The sequence below is a fragment of the Sinocyclocheilus grahami genome, unplaced genomic scaffold (assembly GCF_001515645.1).
Source record: "Sinocyclocheilus grahami isolate Dianchi unplaced genomic scaffold, SAMN03320097.WGS_v1.1 scaffold384.1, whole genome shotgun sequence".
In the NCBI taxonomy this organism is placed as follows: domain Eukaryota; kingdom Metazoa; phylum Chordata; class Actinopteri; order Cypriniformes; family Cyprinidae; genus Sinocyclocheilus; species Sinocyclocheilus grahami.
The window spans coordinates 663,154-682,901 of NW_015505563.1; the positions used below are offsets into that span (position 1 = coordinate 663,154).

A 19,748-nucleotide genomic window follows, 5' to 3' on the forward strand; every position below is an offset into this window, starting at 1 on the left:
TACACTCTACTATGTGCATTAACCTGCAGTGCTGGGGTTACTTGGCTATGATGGAAGTCAAATGATATCTGTAATTGCAGGTTGCCCGCAATCAGAAAGTCATCATAAAGCGCATGTGCAGGTTGTGCTCTGAAAATGACCCTGTGGCGGTGAAACATCTGGTGCTGCGAACAAGAAAAATAAATTGGAAAAATGAATTCATAATTTGATCTCAACAGAGCTCAAGGCTCAAAACTTTCATCTTTTGTTATAATTTCATTATAATTAACATGTATAACATTTTGTGTTCCTGTAATTAGTACAACTGTCAATTATTTTGACAGATGAGGTTTATTTTAACAAAAAAACGTTTCAGTAAAATCCTGTTAATAGGTCAGGTAAACTATAAGTTGCCTTTCTATATACATATATATATATATGTATGTGTGTGTGTGTGTGTGTGTGTGTGTGTGCGTGTAAATGTATTGTGAAATAATACAATTTTACAGCAAATTGCTATTAAAATTCAGTTTTTAAGTAACCTATCCAAAAGTTAACATACTGTTTAAAATTAAGAAGAGGTATTCACACATTGGGTGTTTTATATTATTTTCTGTTATTTAGTTAACGTTTAGTACATTGTTTTTGCGTCATGTCAGGTGTTTGCTTTTTGTGTGATTAAAAACACAATCTTCATACACCAAAGTCTTTAATGTTGAAGAGTAGTTCAACAACACAATTTAAACTGAAATAAAATTACTGTTTCATATAGACACGGACACAAGTTTACGCAGCGACTTGTAAAATAAGTTGATATTTGACATCTTAAACGGCGGCTAGGCTACACAACGTATGTGAAAATATAAAAACTAAACCAAAATATATGCATTAAATGATCAAATAAAACTTACTTTTTCGGTTCTCCTCATACATGTCGGATTGTCACTTTGACCTCATTGGAGCAGAATGCATGATCCTCACGACTTTCTTCAATCACATTTTTGAGGCATATTTCCAAAATGAGCTTTTTCTATGAAGTTTTCCAGTTGTGCAGTCCTGGACCTAGATGCTGTCAGTCACCTCCTAAAGGCGTTTCATTCTGAATCAAATGAGTTGTATTCAGTTGGTTTAAAAAATCAGAAGCGTTCATTTATTTCCCGTCATCTAAAAATGAACTTTGAGGGCGACAAAAAAAAAATATTTAGACGCTGATAAATAAAGCGCACCCTCTGTTCTCTATCTGTCTCCGCATTTAAGCAATCAATTCAGGATTAAAGAAAAAATGACTCGTTTAAAGGGACAGACAGCCTAGAAACTTATTAGAGGGAAGAATATTGGGCAAGCGATTTTATGGAGCGTCGACGGAAATGTCGGCGAGTCTTTGCTCATTTTCTAACGCAACGGATCAGTCTACACACACATACACAGATGAGCGCGTGAGCGCACTCGCGCTGTGTCTATGCGTGCGGTTGCATGTCGGATGTGTGAGCATAGCAGATCAATATTCAGTTGTACTAATTCTATTTTTTTTTTTTAATGTTCACAGAGAACCATAACCTTAATCATAAAAGGAAAGTGTATTTGGGGAGAAATTAGCTGTTTCCACATTGGAAAAAATACTGTTCTTAATTGTGCAATATATGTCATGAAATTGCATGTGTTTATGTACCAACCTTTTTAAGCTATTAAAATAAACACTGCAATGCACATTTCTGATAACGTAAATACGAAAAAAAGAAAAGAAAATTACTAAAACTCAAACAAATGTGAATTCTGGAACTGCATGCATTCACTAAACCTAAACTGGACCTGTAAAAATACCTAGAACTTTCTGTATGTCTTTCAAAGACAAGTGGGAGCAGAGGTCAGCTTATCAAGCCTGTGAAAGAGGTTACCTGCACTTGTCGTACATTAAAGTCAGCTTGAAGCTTTTGTCTGCAAATGAATTCCTTCTGACATTCACTCAAAGTCTAAGTCTCTGTAATACCCGCACACACGTACCGCTTCAAACATGTTTGATTCAATGCAAGTCCAGGGACCTTATTTGCCAAAACACATATTTGCATTTTAAAATTAACTCAAAATGCTGGGGTAACTCTTACCATCAGACATAATGAATAATTTTGCATCACTCCCTATAGAAACACAGTTGTGTCATCTAAGTCTCCTGTTTAATGGTGCATCGTATTCATGTAACATACAAACAACCATAATGCAGTTTAAAATTATAATGGTCTCTCAGACAGTGCTATCAGTTATTCACCATTCAGCAGACACTTGTCACCCAGAGGGATGTACAGTACACTAATTGCAGAGACAGTCTCCCTGAAGAAACAGCGGGTTAAGTGCACTGCTCAAGGGCAATGCCCCCTTTTGAACACACCATGATGTCCTTTTTGCTTCACTACTATTGACGTCCAAGTGCAAATGATCTTATTCCTCAAGTCTTATGTCTAGTCAAGGTCACTCTTTCAAAAACACTAACAAAATACATCTGAATAGTGAAGGCAAAACAAACAGAGGGCGCTCTCTGAGTCTGATTAGGGGTGAGAAAGTGCTTTGTTTATTTATTTATTTATTCATAATTTTTGGAATGATCCTACTAAATATATACTTACTTTACAGAAATGAACAGAGGTATAAATACTATAGACTGCTATACATTGCTGTAGTGAATTAATTAAACAAATGCTTGTTAAAATGGACACATAAAAATGGACAGTTATTGCCCTCTAGTGGTTACACTCTCAGCTCTCAGCAGGATGACATCATAAAATATGTTAATGAAACAAAGTGCATGTGGCATTTGAAAGATGACCTCATAATCTGATAATATGACAAATGCCATTTTACATAAATAAATAATTGTCTTAAACTGTTTAAACTCCAAGACTCTCATCATTACCTCACATGTATTTAGCTTTCTTAACTAATATGGTTCCAGCTTTCACAAAACATTCCTTTAAATCACCTTGTTTTAATAATGTTTAGATCTTTCCTGGTTTTTATTCTCAATTGATATCATATAACACATGATAAGTGTTGATAAGTCTTTATTTTCCTCATCTCTCTCATTTGAAACCCTCCTTCACATGCTCTCGCCTTTAATCTGCTATCGTGTTCTAAAGAGATGAATTACTTTGATTTATCTCCCTGTCTTCACTCAGCCTCCCTCTCTCTTGCTTTCTCTTTTTTATTTCTCCCTCGGTTTCTCTTTCTCTCTTGAGTGAGTGCCATGGTGTGCTCTGTTAGATTAGAGCTTAGCGGAGATATTTTTTTTTAAATACCGGTTAACCTATGGTATTTTTCTTGAAATTTGACCTTTTTTCATTTAGGGTCATGAACATGCCTTTGCTATGCTGTGGAATGTGCATACAAAATTATGATGTTTGCAGGTCAATTTGACCTGCATATTTCATTGCTAAATGCAGCTGCACTGACCTGATATTAAAACTTTTTTTAATGTACATTTTGTTATGTCATATTTTGTTTCTTAATTACAACTCTAAGAGTATTTATACATTTACATTTATGCTTTTGGCAGACACTTGTTGTATCCAGAGAAACTGCATTGAAGGTGTACATCTTTATCAGCTCAAACTCAGTCCACTGGTAATTTGAGCCTATGATCTTGGCACTGCAAACACTGTTTGATCTTCAGAAAAATGCAAAAAATGCTTTTTAAAATGGTACTTTTATTCTGGGATAAATAAAAATACTTACAAAACTGTTTATAATATTCACAGTTTATAAAAAAAAATATTGTTAAATCATATGTTCTCATGATTACTTTGTATTGTGTGAGAAGCATTAAAGATTTATATATATTTTTTTGGTAAATGTTATTGAATCCAATAAGGTTCAGTTTGACACTAAGCATAACTGGGTTGTATATCTAGAACCTAATACAAGTGCTAACAGAAAGTATATGTGAATAATAAACTATGGTCTTAATTGTGTGTTTAAATCTGAGTAATGTGTTTCTGAGTGTGTGTATGTGTGTTTTTGTTTGTTCACATATACAGTCTATACTCCGGGGTGCACTGGGATTGCAGTAAGCAGGGCTTCTGTACTAAAACTGAGTCATAGTCAGCACTTTCTTAGGTGCTTCATTGACTTTAACCCCCAGCCAAACACATACACACTTCCACACAACTGTGACACTGCAACAGGCATTCCATCATCCCTTCTGTAATGAAGAGAATGTCTTGTTAATTGCCCCTTGTTATTTATGATACCAAAGGACTGTATGCATTATTGAAGAAATACTCGGTTGTTTCTTCGCAAGCAGCTCGATGCAATTGTCTGGTAACTCTCGTTAATATCTTATAATGTATTTTATGAGGCAGTTGCACGTATTGGAAAATGATCTAGCCAAAGATGATGTCTTGCTTGGGGTGGGTGGTGCTTGCGGGTTGCATGCGCTACTGGCACTGTATCCAAGATACCCACACAGTTTCCTTGGTAACCGGAGAGAGCACATGGATAAAGTGTGCGCATTAGTTAATGACGCTTACGACACTTCTTCCTTTTTTTCATCCAAAACAGTGGTGTAGGCTAATAATAGCGGGCGAATTTTTGAGATTACAGTAGTGTTTATGTAGGGGTTTACAACACCGCGTCACACATATGTAACGTCATGCACCTTGCAATTGTCTTTAGTAAGAGTTTGCGCCGATGTCATAGCCAACCGTGAACAGTGAACCTATTCCGCTGATGTCAGCTGAAACGGACCCATTAGACCATCGAGACGCTGCTGCAGCACGCAGACCACCAAGAGTGTCACCCACCTACAGACTCATCGACGTAATGAGAGAGAAAAAAAGAATAGCTACAGTTTGTTACAAATACAGCACTTTTATAAATGCAGTTACACATTGGGAAACGGGCTTCAAACGGCATTTTCCGGCAGTAAAAGGCTTTTTGCACTACAATTTCTTTTTAATCACAACATATTCTTAACTGTAAAAATGAAGTAAATATGCCAAATAATTGATAAACTGAATAGTAGCCTACATTGTACAAATATTTTTTTTAATTAAAAAGTTTTAATGATTTTTATGGATAGTGTAGGCTATTTATCAATGTAATATTTAACTTTTAGGGCATTCCCAGAATTCCCTGTGGGAACCACAGATTCTTATTTTAAAAATGAGTTTTTTTGTGTGTTATGATATTTAGTTCATGTTAATAGCATGCATTTACGTTGCTACGTTTTAAACAAGAATTAAATGAATAAACAAACAAACAAATAAAAATAAAAACAGAAATGACAAATAAAATTGCAGTGCACACACCTTTTTGCCTTTAACTGGCCAAAGGTTAAAAAAAATAAAATAAACTCGAGTAAAAGTTTTCTTGTTTTAAGAATGACCCTGTGACCAAGAATGAAAATGCACAATTAGTGTTATTATTTTAACACTTACTTCGTCCGTGAATTTCCTTTGCACTTGTTGACAGTAGACGAGAATTCAGAGGTTTTCAGAGTGTCACCAAAATAAATATATTTTATATTCCAGACTCGCCTTGTGTCTTTGATCAGAACGTTCGCATGCTTAATGAGAAGCACGCAGTTCTATTCATTATCAATTCAAATACATCTTCTTGATTGAAGTATTTGGGTGAGGAGTCACGGCGCGTTCATGTATTCCCAGTCTCGCTCGGCGCTGTCCAATCACCTCCATCCATAGGCGGTCCGATCCGTCTCTGTTTCACACAGCGTTCCCTCCCCGTCCCTGCCTCCTCCTCCTCTCCTCCCCTCCGCTTGGCTGCCTTATCCTCGCTTCCTTATTGCCAAACCTGCAAAGACAGGGCTGTACTGAATGCAGCGTAATTTTGACCCATGTTCCATTAGCTGAGCGGCCCTGAGGGCACGAGGCTTCCGCGCGGGACTGTAATGCTACACTGTCCTCCCTCTCCGGCCAGTTCATCCTCAGCAGCGCAGAGCTATGGACCTCAACCCGTAGTGCTCTTCCAACACAGCGTATCTGCAGTCACCTGCGACTCCAATAGGCAATCAATATTGATAGAGTATTGTTAAAGATTACAGCCATAAGGCAATACGTCGCGGGGGGAAGGCTGGAATTATGAAGGTATGTCACAGACCGCCGCATTATTGCTTGGCTGACCATCCGATACTACTGCCATATGCTTTTGTCCATTCATTTCTGTAGGTGTACCGCGCGGATTCCATTATGTCCTTGCGTGGCGACTGGTGCCAAGGGAGCCACTTTGCCTTTGCAGCATTTAACGCCGTGCGCGCTCTCCTTGTCAGCTGCTTTGTTTGTGTCAACTATCTCCATCACATCTTCTACCGCGATTCATTTCAAGTCGGCATGTGCTACTCGTTCCTGTCTTTAATAAAAGATGTTCGCGTGAAAGCGCCTCTCGGACAACAATAGCAGTACATTAGCGCGAACGCGTGAGTGAGTGAACTGTTGGTCCACGTAGTAAAACAGCGGCCTCACGCACTGCTGTTTGGAGGCAACGTAACCCTGACTGAATATGGGTGTTTTTCTCTATGTGTGTGAGAGACACAGAAAGTGTTGAGTGTGTAATGCGAGAGCGAGCAGGTGCTGAGAAAATGTGTCAGACCAGTTGCGACTCGCCGTGCTGTGGGTTTGCAGTGATGTGAGATGAGATGTGGGATTCATAGTCCACTCTGCTGGTAAATAATGACCAGTGCAGTCATTGGCTAGCAGCATGCAGCCCCTCTCGGCACCATCATAACCCTCCATAGCGTTTATGGCCACACTCATAGGCATATCAGTGTGTTTTTTTTTAGGGTTGTGAGATCTCAGGCATGTTATGAGGAGGAATGGTAGTTCTGTGAGGGAATTTGGCAGGGAATGTGTCATTCAGTAAACAATCCAATGTTAAACAGAATTAGAAGGAGATTTATTGGCAAGTATGTTTACACACACACACACACACACACACACACACACACACACACACAATGGTCTTGAAGCTTCTAGTACATAGAAGAAAAAAAAAATATTAGACAAATAACTAGACAATAGACAAGCCTGAAAATAATATAGGCCTGTGTATATTGAGATACAAGTATGCAAGAGAATGTGAATAAGAAAGAATATACAGAATATAATTATTTAAAAAATTGCACATCAATGTCTTGGATAATGATTATAGTAAAACTAAAACCATAAAAAAACATTTGTTACTTGAAATAAAATAAACATTAACTGAAATAAAATAAAAAAATAGGAATACTTTTTTATTTAGTATGTACTAAATATTTGATGAACTAAAATAACTCAAAATAAAAAGGAATAAGACCTATTTAAAAAAAACGAATAAATGACAAACACACAAAACAAAAATTACAATGAAAATGGCAAATATATTTAAAAACTACTGTAAAACTATAATAGTAACTATATGATAGTAAATGTTTCAAAAAAATAACATTGGTCTACAGATCAGTAGGCTACTACAGTCATCACATGCTCACACTCAAAGGTGAAAGGCATGAAAGCCCAAGGTTTACATTGATAAAAGTGTTAGTACATATATTCACATTATCACACACATTAAGCAAATTTTTATCATTTTGAATATGATAAAGTATGTAAAAATGACAATCACTGACCACTTTGCCATGCTACTACTGCAGAACTGCCTCCCTCCGTCACTCTTCTGTATCTCACTCTATCTTTCCCCAGGCTACACACTTTCATACCTCTCCTCTCCTGTCCTCTGCTCTTCCGGTTACATTTACTTGTTACTCTCGTAAAAGCTGCTAGCATGACGGTTATGGACTTAAATCAACAGCCAATAGTGTCGTTATGCAAATGAGCCTGTGCAGGTGTGCATTGTGGGAATTCATATGTATGAGCGTGTGCAAGTGCTGTAAATTTTCATCTCTAGAATACATATTTGACTTGCATGTAACATGCCAATTTGCAGTGAAAAGACACTTTCAGTGGCGTAAAAGTGAGGAGCAGCTGAAATTGTTCCATTTGATCTTGGGATTTGTAGTCCTAAACTAATGTGACTTGAATCATGTTGGAATTACGTCTAGTGTGACCTCTTTTAACTGAAGAGGTTTGTTCTCAGTTCCAGATTGTTTGTTTTTATTGAGGAGAAACCTTGACTGCTGATGTGGAGAAATAACAAACCCCATGGCTCTTCATCGCCCAGGACGCTATAATGGTTCAGCACATAACAGCAGACTGATGTACCTGGGGCTCTTTACACAGGAGCGATCCGCAGTGTGATGCCGCAGAGAGATTTTAAACATGTCTCTGAGTGATTCGATATTAGTTGGATCTGATTTGTGGAAGTTAGAGTTTTATTTGGCTGTACTTTTTCCATCTAAAAGAACTTCTGTAGACATTTTCAGCCTATGTCAAGCTGGTCATTCTAAAGTAATCCTTCTTAAACCAGCCTAAACTGATTTGCTGGTTTTAGCTTAAAGGGTTAATTCACACAACAATTTAAATTCTGTCATTAATTACTCACCCTCATGACGTTTCAAACCCGTAAGACCTTCGTTCATCTTCGGAACTCAAATGAATATATTTTTGATGGAATCTGAGAGCTGTCTGACCCTGCATATAGTCAGCAACGCAACTGAAATGTTCCCAAGTCCAGAAACGAAGCAAGGAGATCTGTAAAATAATCCATGTGACATCAGGGGTTCAACCGTAGTTTTACGAAGCTACGAGAATAATTTTTGTGTGTGAAAGAAAGAAAAAAACGACTTTATTCAACCATTTTGCCATTCAAGCCATTTTGGAGAGTGTCAGCTGGATGTAAACAGCGTATGCTGTTCTGTGTCAGCTGCGTCACACGGATATGCTGTTTTCGTTCACATCAAATCACAACAATGTAGGAAACAGATCCGGCGTGACGCAGCTGACACAGAACAGCATACGTTGTTTACATCCAGCTGATACTCTCCAATATCCAGACGAATTGTTGAATAAAGTGTTTTTTTTTTCTTTTGCGCACAAAAATCTTTCTCGTAGCAGACAGCTCTCAGATTTCATCAAAAATATCTTAATTTGTGTTCCGAAGATGAACGAAGGTCTAACAGGTTTGAAACGACATGAGGGTGAGTAATTAATGACAGAATTTTCATTTTTGGGCGAACTAACCCTTTAAGATGGCCCGACCAGATGTGAAGTGCTGCAAACCCATCTGAAACCAGGCAACAGACCAGCCTGGAAGACTAAATAAGATGAGCAAACCAAGTAAGGCTTTATTCCAGAGCAGTAGTGGGTGATGATGTGTAGTCTTGTGTAGGGATGCACCGATATGAAAATTTTGGCCGATACCGATAACCGATTATTCTTTATTTTTGAAAGCCGATAACCGATATGTTGGCCGATAAATCTATATCCAAATTGTTATATACTTTTTGAGAGCCTGATTACAAAAAAGGTCTCATCATTAAAAGCCACATCCCAAACACTTCAACATAAGTGTTTCTCTAATTTGGGAGCTCATGTTAATGTTCATTTCTACAGTACAGTGAGATCAAGACATCCCATAATCATTTGCTTCAGAGAGGGAACACGGGGTAGAAATCGAATTTCATTCTTCTCTGATCTTCAGCCTTGTTCCACAGCGTGAACAATAATTGACATTAAGAGTTGCTGCATTAGATGTCGACAAAATCTCAAACAGCAGCGGATCCCTGCGCCATCCACAAAACTTTGATCTACATCTCTCTTCTTGGCCCAATGACATCTGGACCTTTAGTTTTCAATTAAACCTGTTCTCGATTTGAGAATGTTCATCGACTAACCTGAAGATCCAGCAGGATTTATCTTCTCTCTGCACTTCATCTTTGGAGGCACAGACTTCCTCAGAGTTAATGAGAATATCCAATGCGTTCAGGCAGGGTTAGAGCCTTAACCTTAGGTTTGAAGTCACATTCTGAAAACTGTAAGTGAGAAGTTTTCTACATCCCACTTTTGCTCTACTTGTGTATTAATCCAGCTTTTACTTAAAACTTGGCATTATGTACTAGATATACTGTTGTTCATTTACACTACTAGTCAAAAGTTTGGAATAAATCTAATTTATGTTTTCTAAAGAAGTATCTTATGCTCACCACGGCTGCATTTATTTAAAAATCAGTAGAACTTTTCTATTCAAATATATTTCATTCCTGTAATGGAAAATCTGAATTTTCAGCAGCCAGTCTTCGTTGTCACTTGATCACTCAGAAATCTTTCTAATATGCTGATTTATTGCTCAAAAACATTTCTTAATGTTAAAAATGTTGAAAAATGTTTATGCTGCTTAATACTTTTGTTTTTGAAACATCTTTTGATCAAATAAATGCAGCCTCTGGGAATGTAAAAGACTTTTAACTGACAGTTAAGTCGCTTTGGATAAAATAATCTGCTAAATGAATAAATAAAAGATAGTCATGTTGCATAGTCGCCATATCAAATATTTCCTATGCAAGTCTGTCTTAAATGCTCTTGAACGGTATGAAAAATACATAGTTCTTTTGTTTGGGGTTATGAGCTTTTATTCATAAGTAGGATGGGGTGGCAGTTTTGGGCACCTTTCCAAAGTACTTAATCAATTATTCTCAACATCTCAGCAGCCCATGAAGACTCAGCATGCATATGTAATGCAGAGGATGCAAGCGGGATTTAATCAGAGAGGGAAAGGGCTTTAGATCTTGATAAAATACACAGATGTCACACAACAGTGATATACTTGAAGAAACTTGCCTCGTATGGGAGTGTATGTCTGTGACATAAAACATCATCCCAGAGGGATGCCAGAAACATAGCGAACAAAGTGGTAGACAAGATCCAGATGCATATTTAAAGTGTTATATATTAATCTTGTATCCTAAGTGCTGAGTCTTATTTTACCTGCGTGAGAGGTTTTCCGACAAACTGTACACTCTTTCATATCACATTCACAAAGTACTGTGTGTGTGCTCAAGTGAGGTGCGAACACACTGCGGCAGGTTGGATGGACTTTGATACCGGGCAATTGAAGTGCTCACGCCACTATTTGCTTTTCGTTTTTAAGGTGACTCGCTCTGCTATTTCTCCACAGCTCCAGGCAGTCTGTACAACCTGGAGTTATAACTTTCTCTCTCTTTGTGAGGTAATGGAAAAGACCCGCAGCGCCGGAATGCACGGTCTCCTCTCCTCCCCTCCCTGAGTTTACTGCAATGGTGTTGCTGTAACTATATAACTCTGTTAGTATTGTCCATTTAAAGACTCAGCCACCCCCACCCTCACTGATGTATATCAGATGATGCATTAACTAATGTGTGATCTTTGCACTGCAGGCTTGTAATCAGAAACTCTGGAGTGTGTTATGTAATTTTCAGATGATTTGTGTTTTATTTTTGCTTGTATTTTTGTGTCTTTAGCTTCTGATTCATGTCTATAGAGACTATATGAGTCGCTATATGGCTAAGCAACAGGGAGACACATGCGGAGAAAGAGAGAGAGGGCCTTCTGCAGCCAACCCTGATGCGTAATTTGGCAGATCCTCTGAGATACTGATTCGTTATGTATTTTTTTTCTACTTTACCATCTTTAGTGGAAAGCCCCAAATGATGTTGCTGGTAAAAACGTGTAAATTTGCGGTAGCAGAATCGTTGACACCTGAAATAGATCAATGCATTTTTAATGAGCCCGTGTAAATTGTGTTTGTGGATGGAATCACCCCCCACTGCGTTTTGACCATCTGTTTGCTTGTTTTGTTTCAATTTGGAGACTCGTATCATGTGTTTAGCTTGTGGAATACCACTGGGACTAGGCCCTTGCCTCTCATTTTGTGCCGGTTAGAAGAATTATGGGACATATATTCTCATTCTTTGACTTGTTTTGGTTAAAGTGGAATATGTCTTCAAATCTACACGTAAAAAGACATTCCATTGTGTTTTGTTTACTTAATATACAGTACACTACCGGTCAAATGTTTGGGGTTGGTTTGATTTTTAAAAGAAGTCTTTTGCTCGTCAAGTCTGCATTTATTTAATCAAAAATACAGTAAAAACTGAAATATTGTAAAATATTATTACAATTTAACTTTTCGATATATTTTAAAATGTAACTTTTTATTACTGTGATAGCAAAGCTGAATTTTCAGCAGCCATTACTCTCGTCTTTAGTGTCACAAAAGTCTTCAGAAAAAGTGTTCAAAAAGCAGTATTTATTTGAAATGGATGCATTTACTCTCAGTAGTGTTACTAGTGTAGTTTAAATGCATATTTTAAAGATATATTCTCTTACTCAAGGCTGTATGTCACTATAACCAATAAACCAATATTATGACATTCATTAATATGACACACAGTGAAAGTGTTTGAGGCTTCAAAATGATCCGAAATGATTCATATTCAATTAACCTATTTTGAAAACCAAAATAGGTTGGTTACCCTGAATATTTTTTAATCAATTTTTTTGTGCGAAGACCCTGATTTGTAGGCAACCCTGTAGAAACAAAAACCTAGTTTAAGGTGGTCTTCTGACCTGTCCAGCCTGGTCTTTAGTTGGTTTAGCTGGGTGGTCAGCTGAAAAGTGCCTCAAATCAACTGACGATCCTGACCGAGCAGGGAAATCAGCTAAGCCCGAGCAGGGAAATCAGCTAAGCCCAACAAACCATCTTAGGCTTGTTTAAAGTGTTTTTTTTTTTTCAGCAGAGAAATCTCCTTTTAATTTTTGCAGACACAAATTGCACATGTTTTCCTCTTTCTTTTTCTTTCAGCGCGGTCAACATGTCTAAGGCCACTGTTAAGAAGCTGCACTGGCGCTCGAAAGTGCAGGAGAGCTTCGTCCCGCTGGGCGGAGCCTCGGGAGAGCTTGGTGTGGCCATCGGAGGTGGTGCAGATTATGGAGAGTTCCCATTTGTTACAGCAGCACCTGGGGGTGGAGCCACTGTTGGTGACATCATCCTAGAGATCGGAAGTACACCTGTCCTGGGATTGACCTTGGGAGATGTGAGAGGGGTTCTGAACTCATGTCCACATCCAATTCGGATCAAAACCGTATTACCAGGTACTCTATTGATCAATTAGAATAATTTGACTGGTGTATGATTAGGCACTATAAATTGCCTGATCCAACTCCTACTTTGCATTAGGTAAGAGAAGGTCCATGCAATGAGAAGAATTCCTGAATATTCTTTTGAACAAGATCGTCATTTCCTCACCATCATGTCATTTCAAACCTCTATGACTGTCTTCTGTGGTAAAGAAGAAATTATGAAGAATATTCTTGACCTTTTTTCTTTAATGTAATAAAACTGAAAGGGGACTAAGGCTGTCAAACTACAAATTGAGAGAGAAGATTAAAAAAAAAAGTACTATAAAATTGGTCATTCAATTTGTGCGCTATATTCCTTATGAATGCGTGAGTCCAGTTCATAAACAAATTCTAAACTGATTCAAAGAAAAGGTCTGACAAAAAAGAACAATTAATTCATGAATCGAACATTGGTATTTCTCTCATGAACAAGGAGAGCTAGGACTGGTGTCAAGATATCAGTCAATATTGACTTTAATTAGCTTTTTTATTGCTCCAGAACACTCGGAATGTAGTACAAAAGTGGTATGGACTACTTATATGCTATTTTTATGGTGCATTTTTGTCATTTTGGACAGCAATTTTGGCCTCAGTCTCTATTTACTTTCATTATACTGGAAAGTGTGGTCAGGATATTCTTTAGAAATTCACTTTTTGTTATCCACGGAAAAAAGAAAACAAAGTTTGAGTAAATGTTGACAGAATGTTCTTTTTAGGTGAAATATGCTATCTCCTTGGAGGCCCTCTGACCCACTGTGAGCTTTCTGAAGATGGAGGATATCAGTAATTTTCTGGTTCATGGGTCACCTCTGCCTGGGGTTAAACCTGTGACCTTTTCGTTTCTAGCCCAGGTCTTTCCTGACAAAGCTGCTACACACCCTATCATGTTATTTTGGGAGGTTTTGTCTGCATTTTGTTGCACTTATTAAATTAAATACTTGGGTTGTGTGAGAGCTTTATATCTGCTGACAATATATAGCCCTGAGTAGGTCACAGTGTTGACATGTCACCCGCTAGTATAATTTTGCCTGAGGATTGTATTATCCTAATCTAACCTGCCTGAATATGTCAGTTCAAGATGCTCCATGGGGATTTGATTTACTATATTCATGTCTAGCTTCTACACAAGGAAGTGTTAAGAATTTTTGGTTGCTCTTGACACCGTAAATGAATGCTTAATGAAGTCATTTCAGTCTCTAAGATTTGTCGACACAATGTTGTGAACAACTGTAACAAGAATGTCAAATAATGCTTTCTTATGTGAGGAAAAAAGCTTAAAGCTTCTAAAAGCTTTTGTATTAATTAAATTACACAACAAAACTATCACTGATGGTTTTAGATGTTTTTAAGGACTGAATGGTTGAGCATAGCAACTTTGCTGCTTGGTTTAGTAACTAGAATTTGTGGAAGTAGAATATGCCTAGTTATTTATGGAAATAACAAAAGTAGAAACTGGCTGAAAAAGAATACTTAAAAAACATTTTTTTATAATTTGTTTTTATAATATACACCTTTTTAAATTCTGCTGAATTGATGATACACTACCGTTCAAAGGTTTAGGGTCAGTAAGAATTTATTTGACAGTAAATACATTTATAAAGTTACAAAGGATTTCTAATAAATGTTCGTTTGAGCATTGTATTCATCAAAATCTTGTTTTTATTATTAATAATAAGAGCACTAATGCAGCATATTAGACATTATTTTAAGGGATCATGTGACACTGAAGACCGTAGTAATGGCTGATAATTTATCTTTGCCATCAGATAAAAAATTACATTTTAATATACATTAAAACAATTATTTTAAATTGTGTAATCATTCACAATATTACTGTTTTTACAATATTACTGATTTTGATCAAATAATTGCAGCCTTGGAAGGCATAGAGACTTTCAAAAGCATTCAAATGTTTTACTGACCTCAAGTTTTGAATATTTTTGTACATTTCCACCATGTTTACACACACATTTACACGTTACAACCAGGTGCAATGCAACAATTTCCAACTAAGTGATTATTTATTTTCACTCTGTCCACCACTTAGAAGTGGAAATGCTATGTGATGTAAAATATCTCAGCCAATCAGAAAAGTTTATGAATAAGAAGCATAAAACGCATACCACATAAAGTATTTTTATAACATCTGTTTTGTTCCTTCAGTTGGCATCCTTTTTTATTTCCTTATAGAACTTTAGGGGTCTATCCAATGTTTCGGAACCTGTATAATGTTTAGCTCATTGGCTTTTGGTCCAGTGAGTTTTTGATGACAGTAAATGTAGTATTGCTGGTCGCTGTTGTGATTAGTTCAGACAGAAACTCAGATTACTCTTACTCTCTTGAATTACACAGTATTTTTCTTAATAACATCATGTAAAAGATCCTGATATGCAATTGCAATACCTACGCCAGGTCTCCACCTTCCCACAGTTCAGTGTCAGACATTAAGTGGATGTGATATCCTGCACTCTATTACTTAACCTCTCCGGAATTCTGCCCTGGTTGGCCCGATTGATCGCTGTCAGCGTGGGGGAGTGGAGCCCTGTTTCGGCGAGTAACAGGGCGGGCAATCCCCATCCACAATGTATACAGACCATCGATATCCAGCGTGAAAGGAAGCTGGCTGTCATCTAAGGTCATAACGCACTTTAAAAAATGAATAGATCAGCAGGAAATGACTCATCCTACCTTTCCCATGAGTCCTTGAGGAGTCCATGTGTTGAGATTGTGTGCGGAAAGGACCAGCGGATTATATTAAGTGCAAAAATCAATACAGAGAAGCCGAGTGGGGAGGATAGGTCGTCGTTAGGTGCTCCGCAGTGCTTGTTTGTGACAACAGCACACTGACCTTAGAGACTCCTGCAGTTGCAGTGCAGTCTCTAGCGTGCGTGTGAGGTCTGAGGTGCTACTGTGGTAACCCGGGGTGTGTGGTATTAGGATTGAAATCAGGGTGAGAGACCATTTTACCCATATCTGTTTTTTAAAGGTGGATTTCAGTTTGTTTATTTTCAGAACAGCGTCTTTGACAGTTTCACTTTGCCAGTTCACCTTTTTTCTCATATTTCCATGGTGACCGCAGTGTTCTATTTGTGAGTTTGGCAACAGTGCTGTTATTAAAAAGTGTTTTCAGATCTCTCCATCTCATTCTTGCTCATGTGTTCTGTTTGTAATCTGTAGGCTCGACTCTGTGTAAGGATCTGAGACTTTACCTGAGCAAGTGTTTTACACCCGGATCCATGGACAGCCAACTCCAACAGGTCATACGAGAGAACCTCTACCTGCGCGCCGTGCCCTGTGAGTGACACACACCTATGTTATTCAGTAATACAGGGGTCTTTAACGCAGGATGTCAAACTAATTTTGGAGAAAAAAGATAAAAATGTTTATTAAATTTCCAGTTGTAAAAGGTATTATGCTCATTTGCTGACTGTCAAGACAAAAGTACTTCATCTGGTAAACTCTAATCTCACTGAGTTTACACAACTTTTGGGAATAAAGGCAAACTTTTTTTTTTAAACAGTGTGTCTAAAAACAAAGTCATGCTTACAAGATACCAGATTGGCACAACAAGTGCTTTTGAGGATAATATAATCACTGGATTTGTACATGTTTGTCATTAAAGGTGCACAATGGATTTATTCAGGCTTCAGGGAAAATCTGATTTTTTTTCTTTTATTAAGTCTGTTTTTATACTGTCTGTTTAAACTGTAAGTTACAGTTACTGATTTACGTACTGTAGGTTCACCATGCATGAGACTTTAGAGGTACAGTAGATGCTGTGTCATATATTAATTTAGCACTATTCAAATCTGGACATATTTGACACAGACAACTGCATAAAAATAAATAATTTTAATCTGATTTCAACTGCCTACATGTGTTTTGGATTAGTTTTATACAGATTTCATTTGAGTTTTGTGTTTTGTCTTCCAGTTCAGGAAATAAAAAAAGTGAAATGAATGGGCAAGATTTGTTTGAACTTTTTGTATTAATTTTTGCACAAGCAAAACTCTGATCACTGACTTGACACATTTTTAATAAATTTTTTCTATTATTTTCCTTAAAACTCTTCATAGACCCCCACTCCATTATTTAACAAAATGCATATGTACCAGACCTCATGCTTTTTAGTCATACAGTAGGTCTGGCTACACGAGATTATACAATATGTAAAATGACTCCCTGTTGCTTCTCTCTGTCCACCAAGGGCTTCTTGGCCTGAAAAAGGTTGAAGACCCTGCAGTAAAACAACTGCATTAAAAACACAAATGAGAAAGATACTGAAATACATCAGCCATCTCTGTATTACATGTACTCTCATGCTTTGATGCTCTCAGAGACTGTAAACAAATCCAGTTTACAATCACGTCAAGCCTCATGCGGAGTCAAAGGTTCAGCCACTTTGAGGCAATGCGATGTACTTTAACCATTGCCATGGCAACTGTCATCAAATGTCACAGCAGTGTGCTCATTGTGAATGGCAGTGTTCCATATTTTGCCTTGGCAACAAAACTGCAACTATTTTCAGAAATGATTGCATGCATTTATTAATGTATAGCTCCTGCCGGCCCCTTTAAAACTTCAGGCACCCGTTCACCATAACAGCTGATGCATTTAATCCGTCCCGCATGATTAAAATTTCACCTATTTCCTGCTCTTGTATCCCAAAGCTGCACATTTGTCTTTGTCTCCAGCCTGAGGTACCCTGCTGTGCCTTTCAGCACTCCCGTGCATGCATATACGCATAAACGCGTCAGCACCCAAACACAGACCCATTCATGCATGCTTGTGAATGTACACATAAGCACACTCATATTTGTGCATCCATTCACATAACGTTTTATCTGTTGGTTCAGTTATATAGCCTGTCTACTCGGAAAAAAAGGCTTTCCCAATTGACACGTTTATTCATCACATCATTATTTTGACACCATAAAGCAGCTAATTTTTCTGTCACTTCTCTGAATAGATTGCAGGCAATTAGAAGACTGTAAGATGCTCCTCTTATCTGTTCTTTTAGGATAAAATAGCACAGGTGTGTCAGTATAAATGTACGTTGCTATGTTTAACCAGGTGCTGAACGTCATGCTAAATAGTTAGCATGGGGTTGCATTGGGGCTTTTAGAGTCAACATGAAGTCAGCATTATTTACTTTTCTAAAACACGTTCCTGGTCTTATTTTGCGTAATTCATCAGTACATGTTATTCCCAAAGGGAAAAAAAAACGTTCCCTCGTAATCTTTCATCAAGATGTAATAACTTGCTCAACTGTCCTTTCCAGCTAACATCACAGATCGCTATATTTCAACCCCAACCACCTGGCTCCGTTCTGAAAATGTACGCCTGCTTTTCACAATCTAATCAGTTTCTGATGGATACATTTTTCACCTGTTAAATATCCAGACTCAGAAATGTCACGTTACGAATGTAAAAAGCCCTCAATGTCAAAATCCTTAATGTCTCATTCTACACATTCATTAGAGATTCATTTCAGAGTGAATGTATAGGTTCAAATTTGTTGCCTTGAAATGTCATTATTTTAAAAGAAAAAAACTCTCATATGCTTTTTGCATGGGCTGTCAGTAGGATTAATGCAATACAGGCGCTGTGATGTCATATATGGGCTTGGGACAATGCAGTGTTTTGTTATTAATGGATGATTTACTGTATATAGTGGCTGAAGGCTTTTAAGTCATTACAGTCCTGCTTGATGTTGAGTAACTATGCATTGTATCCATGCGATATGTGCGCTACCTCATAAACCACATACCTTTTCTCTACCTGAAGACTTTTGCTTCAAAGCCATTTGTTATGTTGGCAAGGTCGATTGATCAAAGTGTGCAGGTTTCCTACTGTATCTCTTCACAACGCCAGAGAGTTGCAGTGATCAGTTTAGCCTAAATTGGGATGCACTGCTAATCTACCTCAGGAAAATCCACTTTTCTCAACTTTCATTTGAGATGGAAAAGTGAGAGGGAGTTGTATAACCTCATCACTGTGGGATTATAGAGCAATTCTGAAGTGTGTGAAATCATAACCAGGTGTCGCCTCACACCGCCAAAGTCATATGCAAACAGATGCACAGACAGTTTGTTTAATATATAGTTAGTATGTAAACGCTGTTATGTAACTGATTTGAACTTCATTTGACACTTACATCAGACATTAAACTCTACCTGCTTTCTATATCAATGCCAATCAACTTGCTACAAGTATGTGTGTGAGTGAGAGAGCTGCGTCTCTGTTTTCTGAGGTTCTGTAGATCCTAACATCAAATGCATCAAAGCAGACTTGCCTCGTGGTGATGTCATCAGGATGTTTTTTTTTTAGATGCATTAGATTTTTAGCAAAGGGAAGATGCAAGTTATGAAAAAATAATGATCTTTTAAAATGCCTTGTATGTTTGTAGCACTACTGGCCTTTCTATTTTTACATTCTCCATTTAAATGGCTTGTTGTCTACTTATAACAAATTCATACGTCTTTTTTGCTAAGTTAAGCAAAAAGCAAAAACATTGGGGTTTTTTTCTAATTACATTCTTATGTTTGCTCTCCCTGCTTTGACCCAGGTACGACCAGGCAACCACGGGATGGAGAGATCTCAGGGGTGGATTATAACTTTGTGTCCATTGAGGAATTCTTCTCCCTGGAAGAGTCTGGAGCACTGCTGGAAAGTGGGAAGTTCAAAGGTCAGAATCATTATTGTTTCTTAACCAGGGGGTTCCATTGGGGA

The 19,748-nt window shown here is 37.6% G+C and overlaps 2 protein-coding genes across 5 annotated transcripts in view; one reads left to right on the forward strand and one right to left on the reverse strand.

Annotated features, from left to right (window-relative positions):
- cacna1fb (calcium channel, voltage-dependent, L type, alpha 1F subunit) overlaps nt 1-1,341 on the reverse strand; it is a 45,324-nt gene extending 43,983 nt beyond the window's left edge. The window contains exon 1 of the mRNA XM_016231124.1: nt 891-1,341. Coding sequence (XP_016086610.1) covers nt 891-912 — 22 coding nt within the window. The 5' untranslated portion in view covers nt 913-1,341. The remainder of the gene's footprint in view (nt 1-890) is intronic.
- A 4,340-nt stretch (nt 1,342-5,681) lies between these two features.
- LOC107549995 (membrane-associated guanylate kinase, WW and PDZ domain-containing protein 1-like) overlaps nt 5,682-19,748 on the forward strand; it is a 56,113-nt gene continuing 42,046 nt past the window's right edge. For 2 of the 4 annotated variants that reach the window (XM_016231202.1, XM_016231204.1), the window contains exons 1-4: nt 5,683-6,071; nt 12,700-12,989; nt 16,194-16,310; nt 19,585-19,704. In XM_016231202.1, coding sequence (XP_016086688.1) covers nt 12,710-12,989; nt 16,194-16,310; nt 19,585-19,704 — 517 coding nt within the window. In that variant the 5' untranslated portion in view covers nt 5,683-6,071; nt 12,700-12,709. Of the gene's footprint in view, nt 6,072-12,699; nt 12,990-16,193; nt 16,311-19,584; nt 19,705-19,748 lie in introns of all 4 variants that reach the window. The other 2 variants (XM_016231203.1, XM_016231205.1) reach the window with 2 other exon arrangements.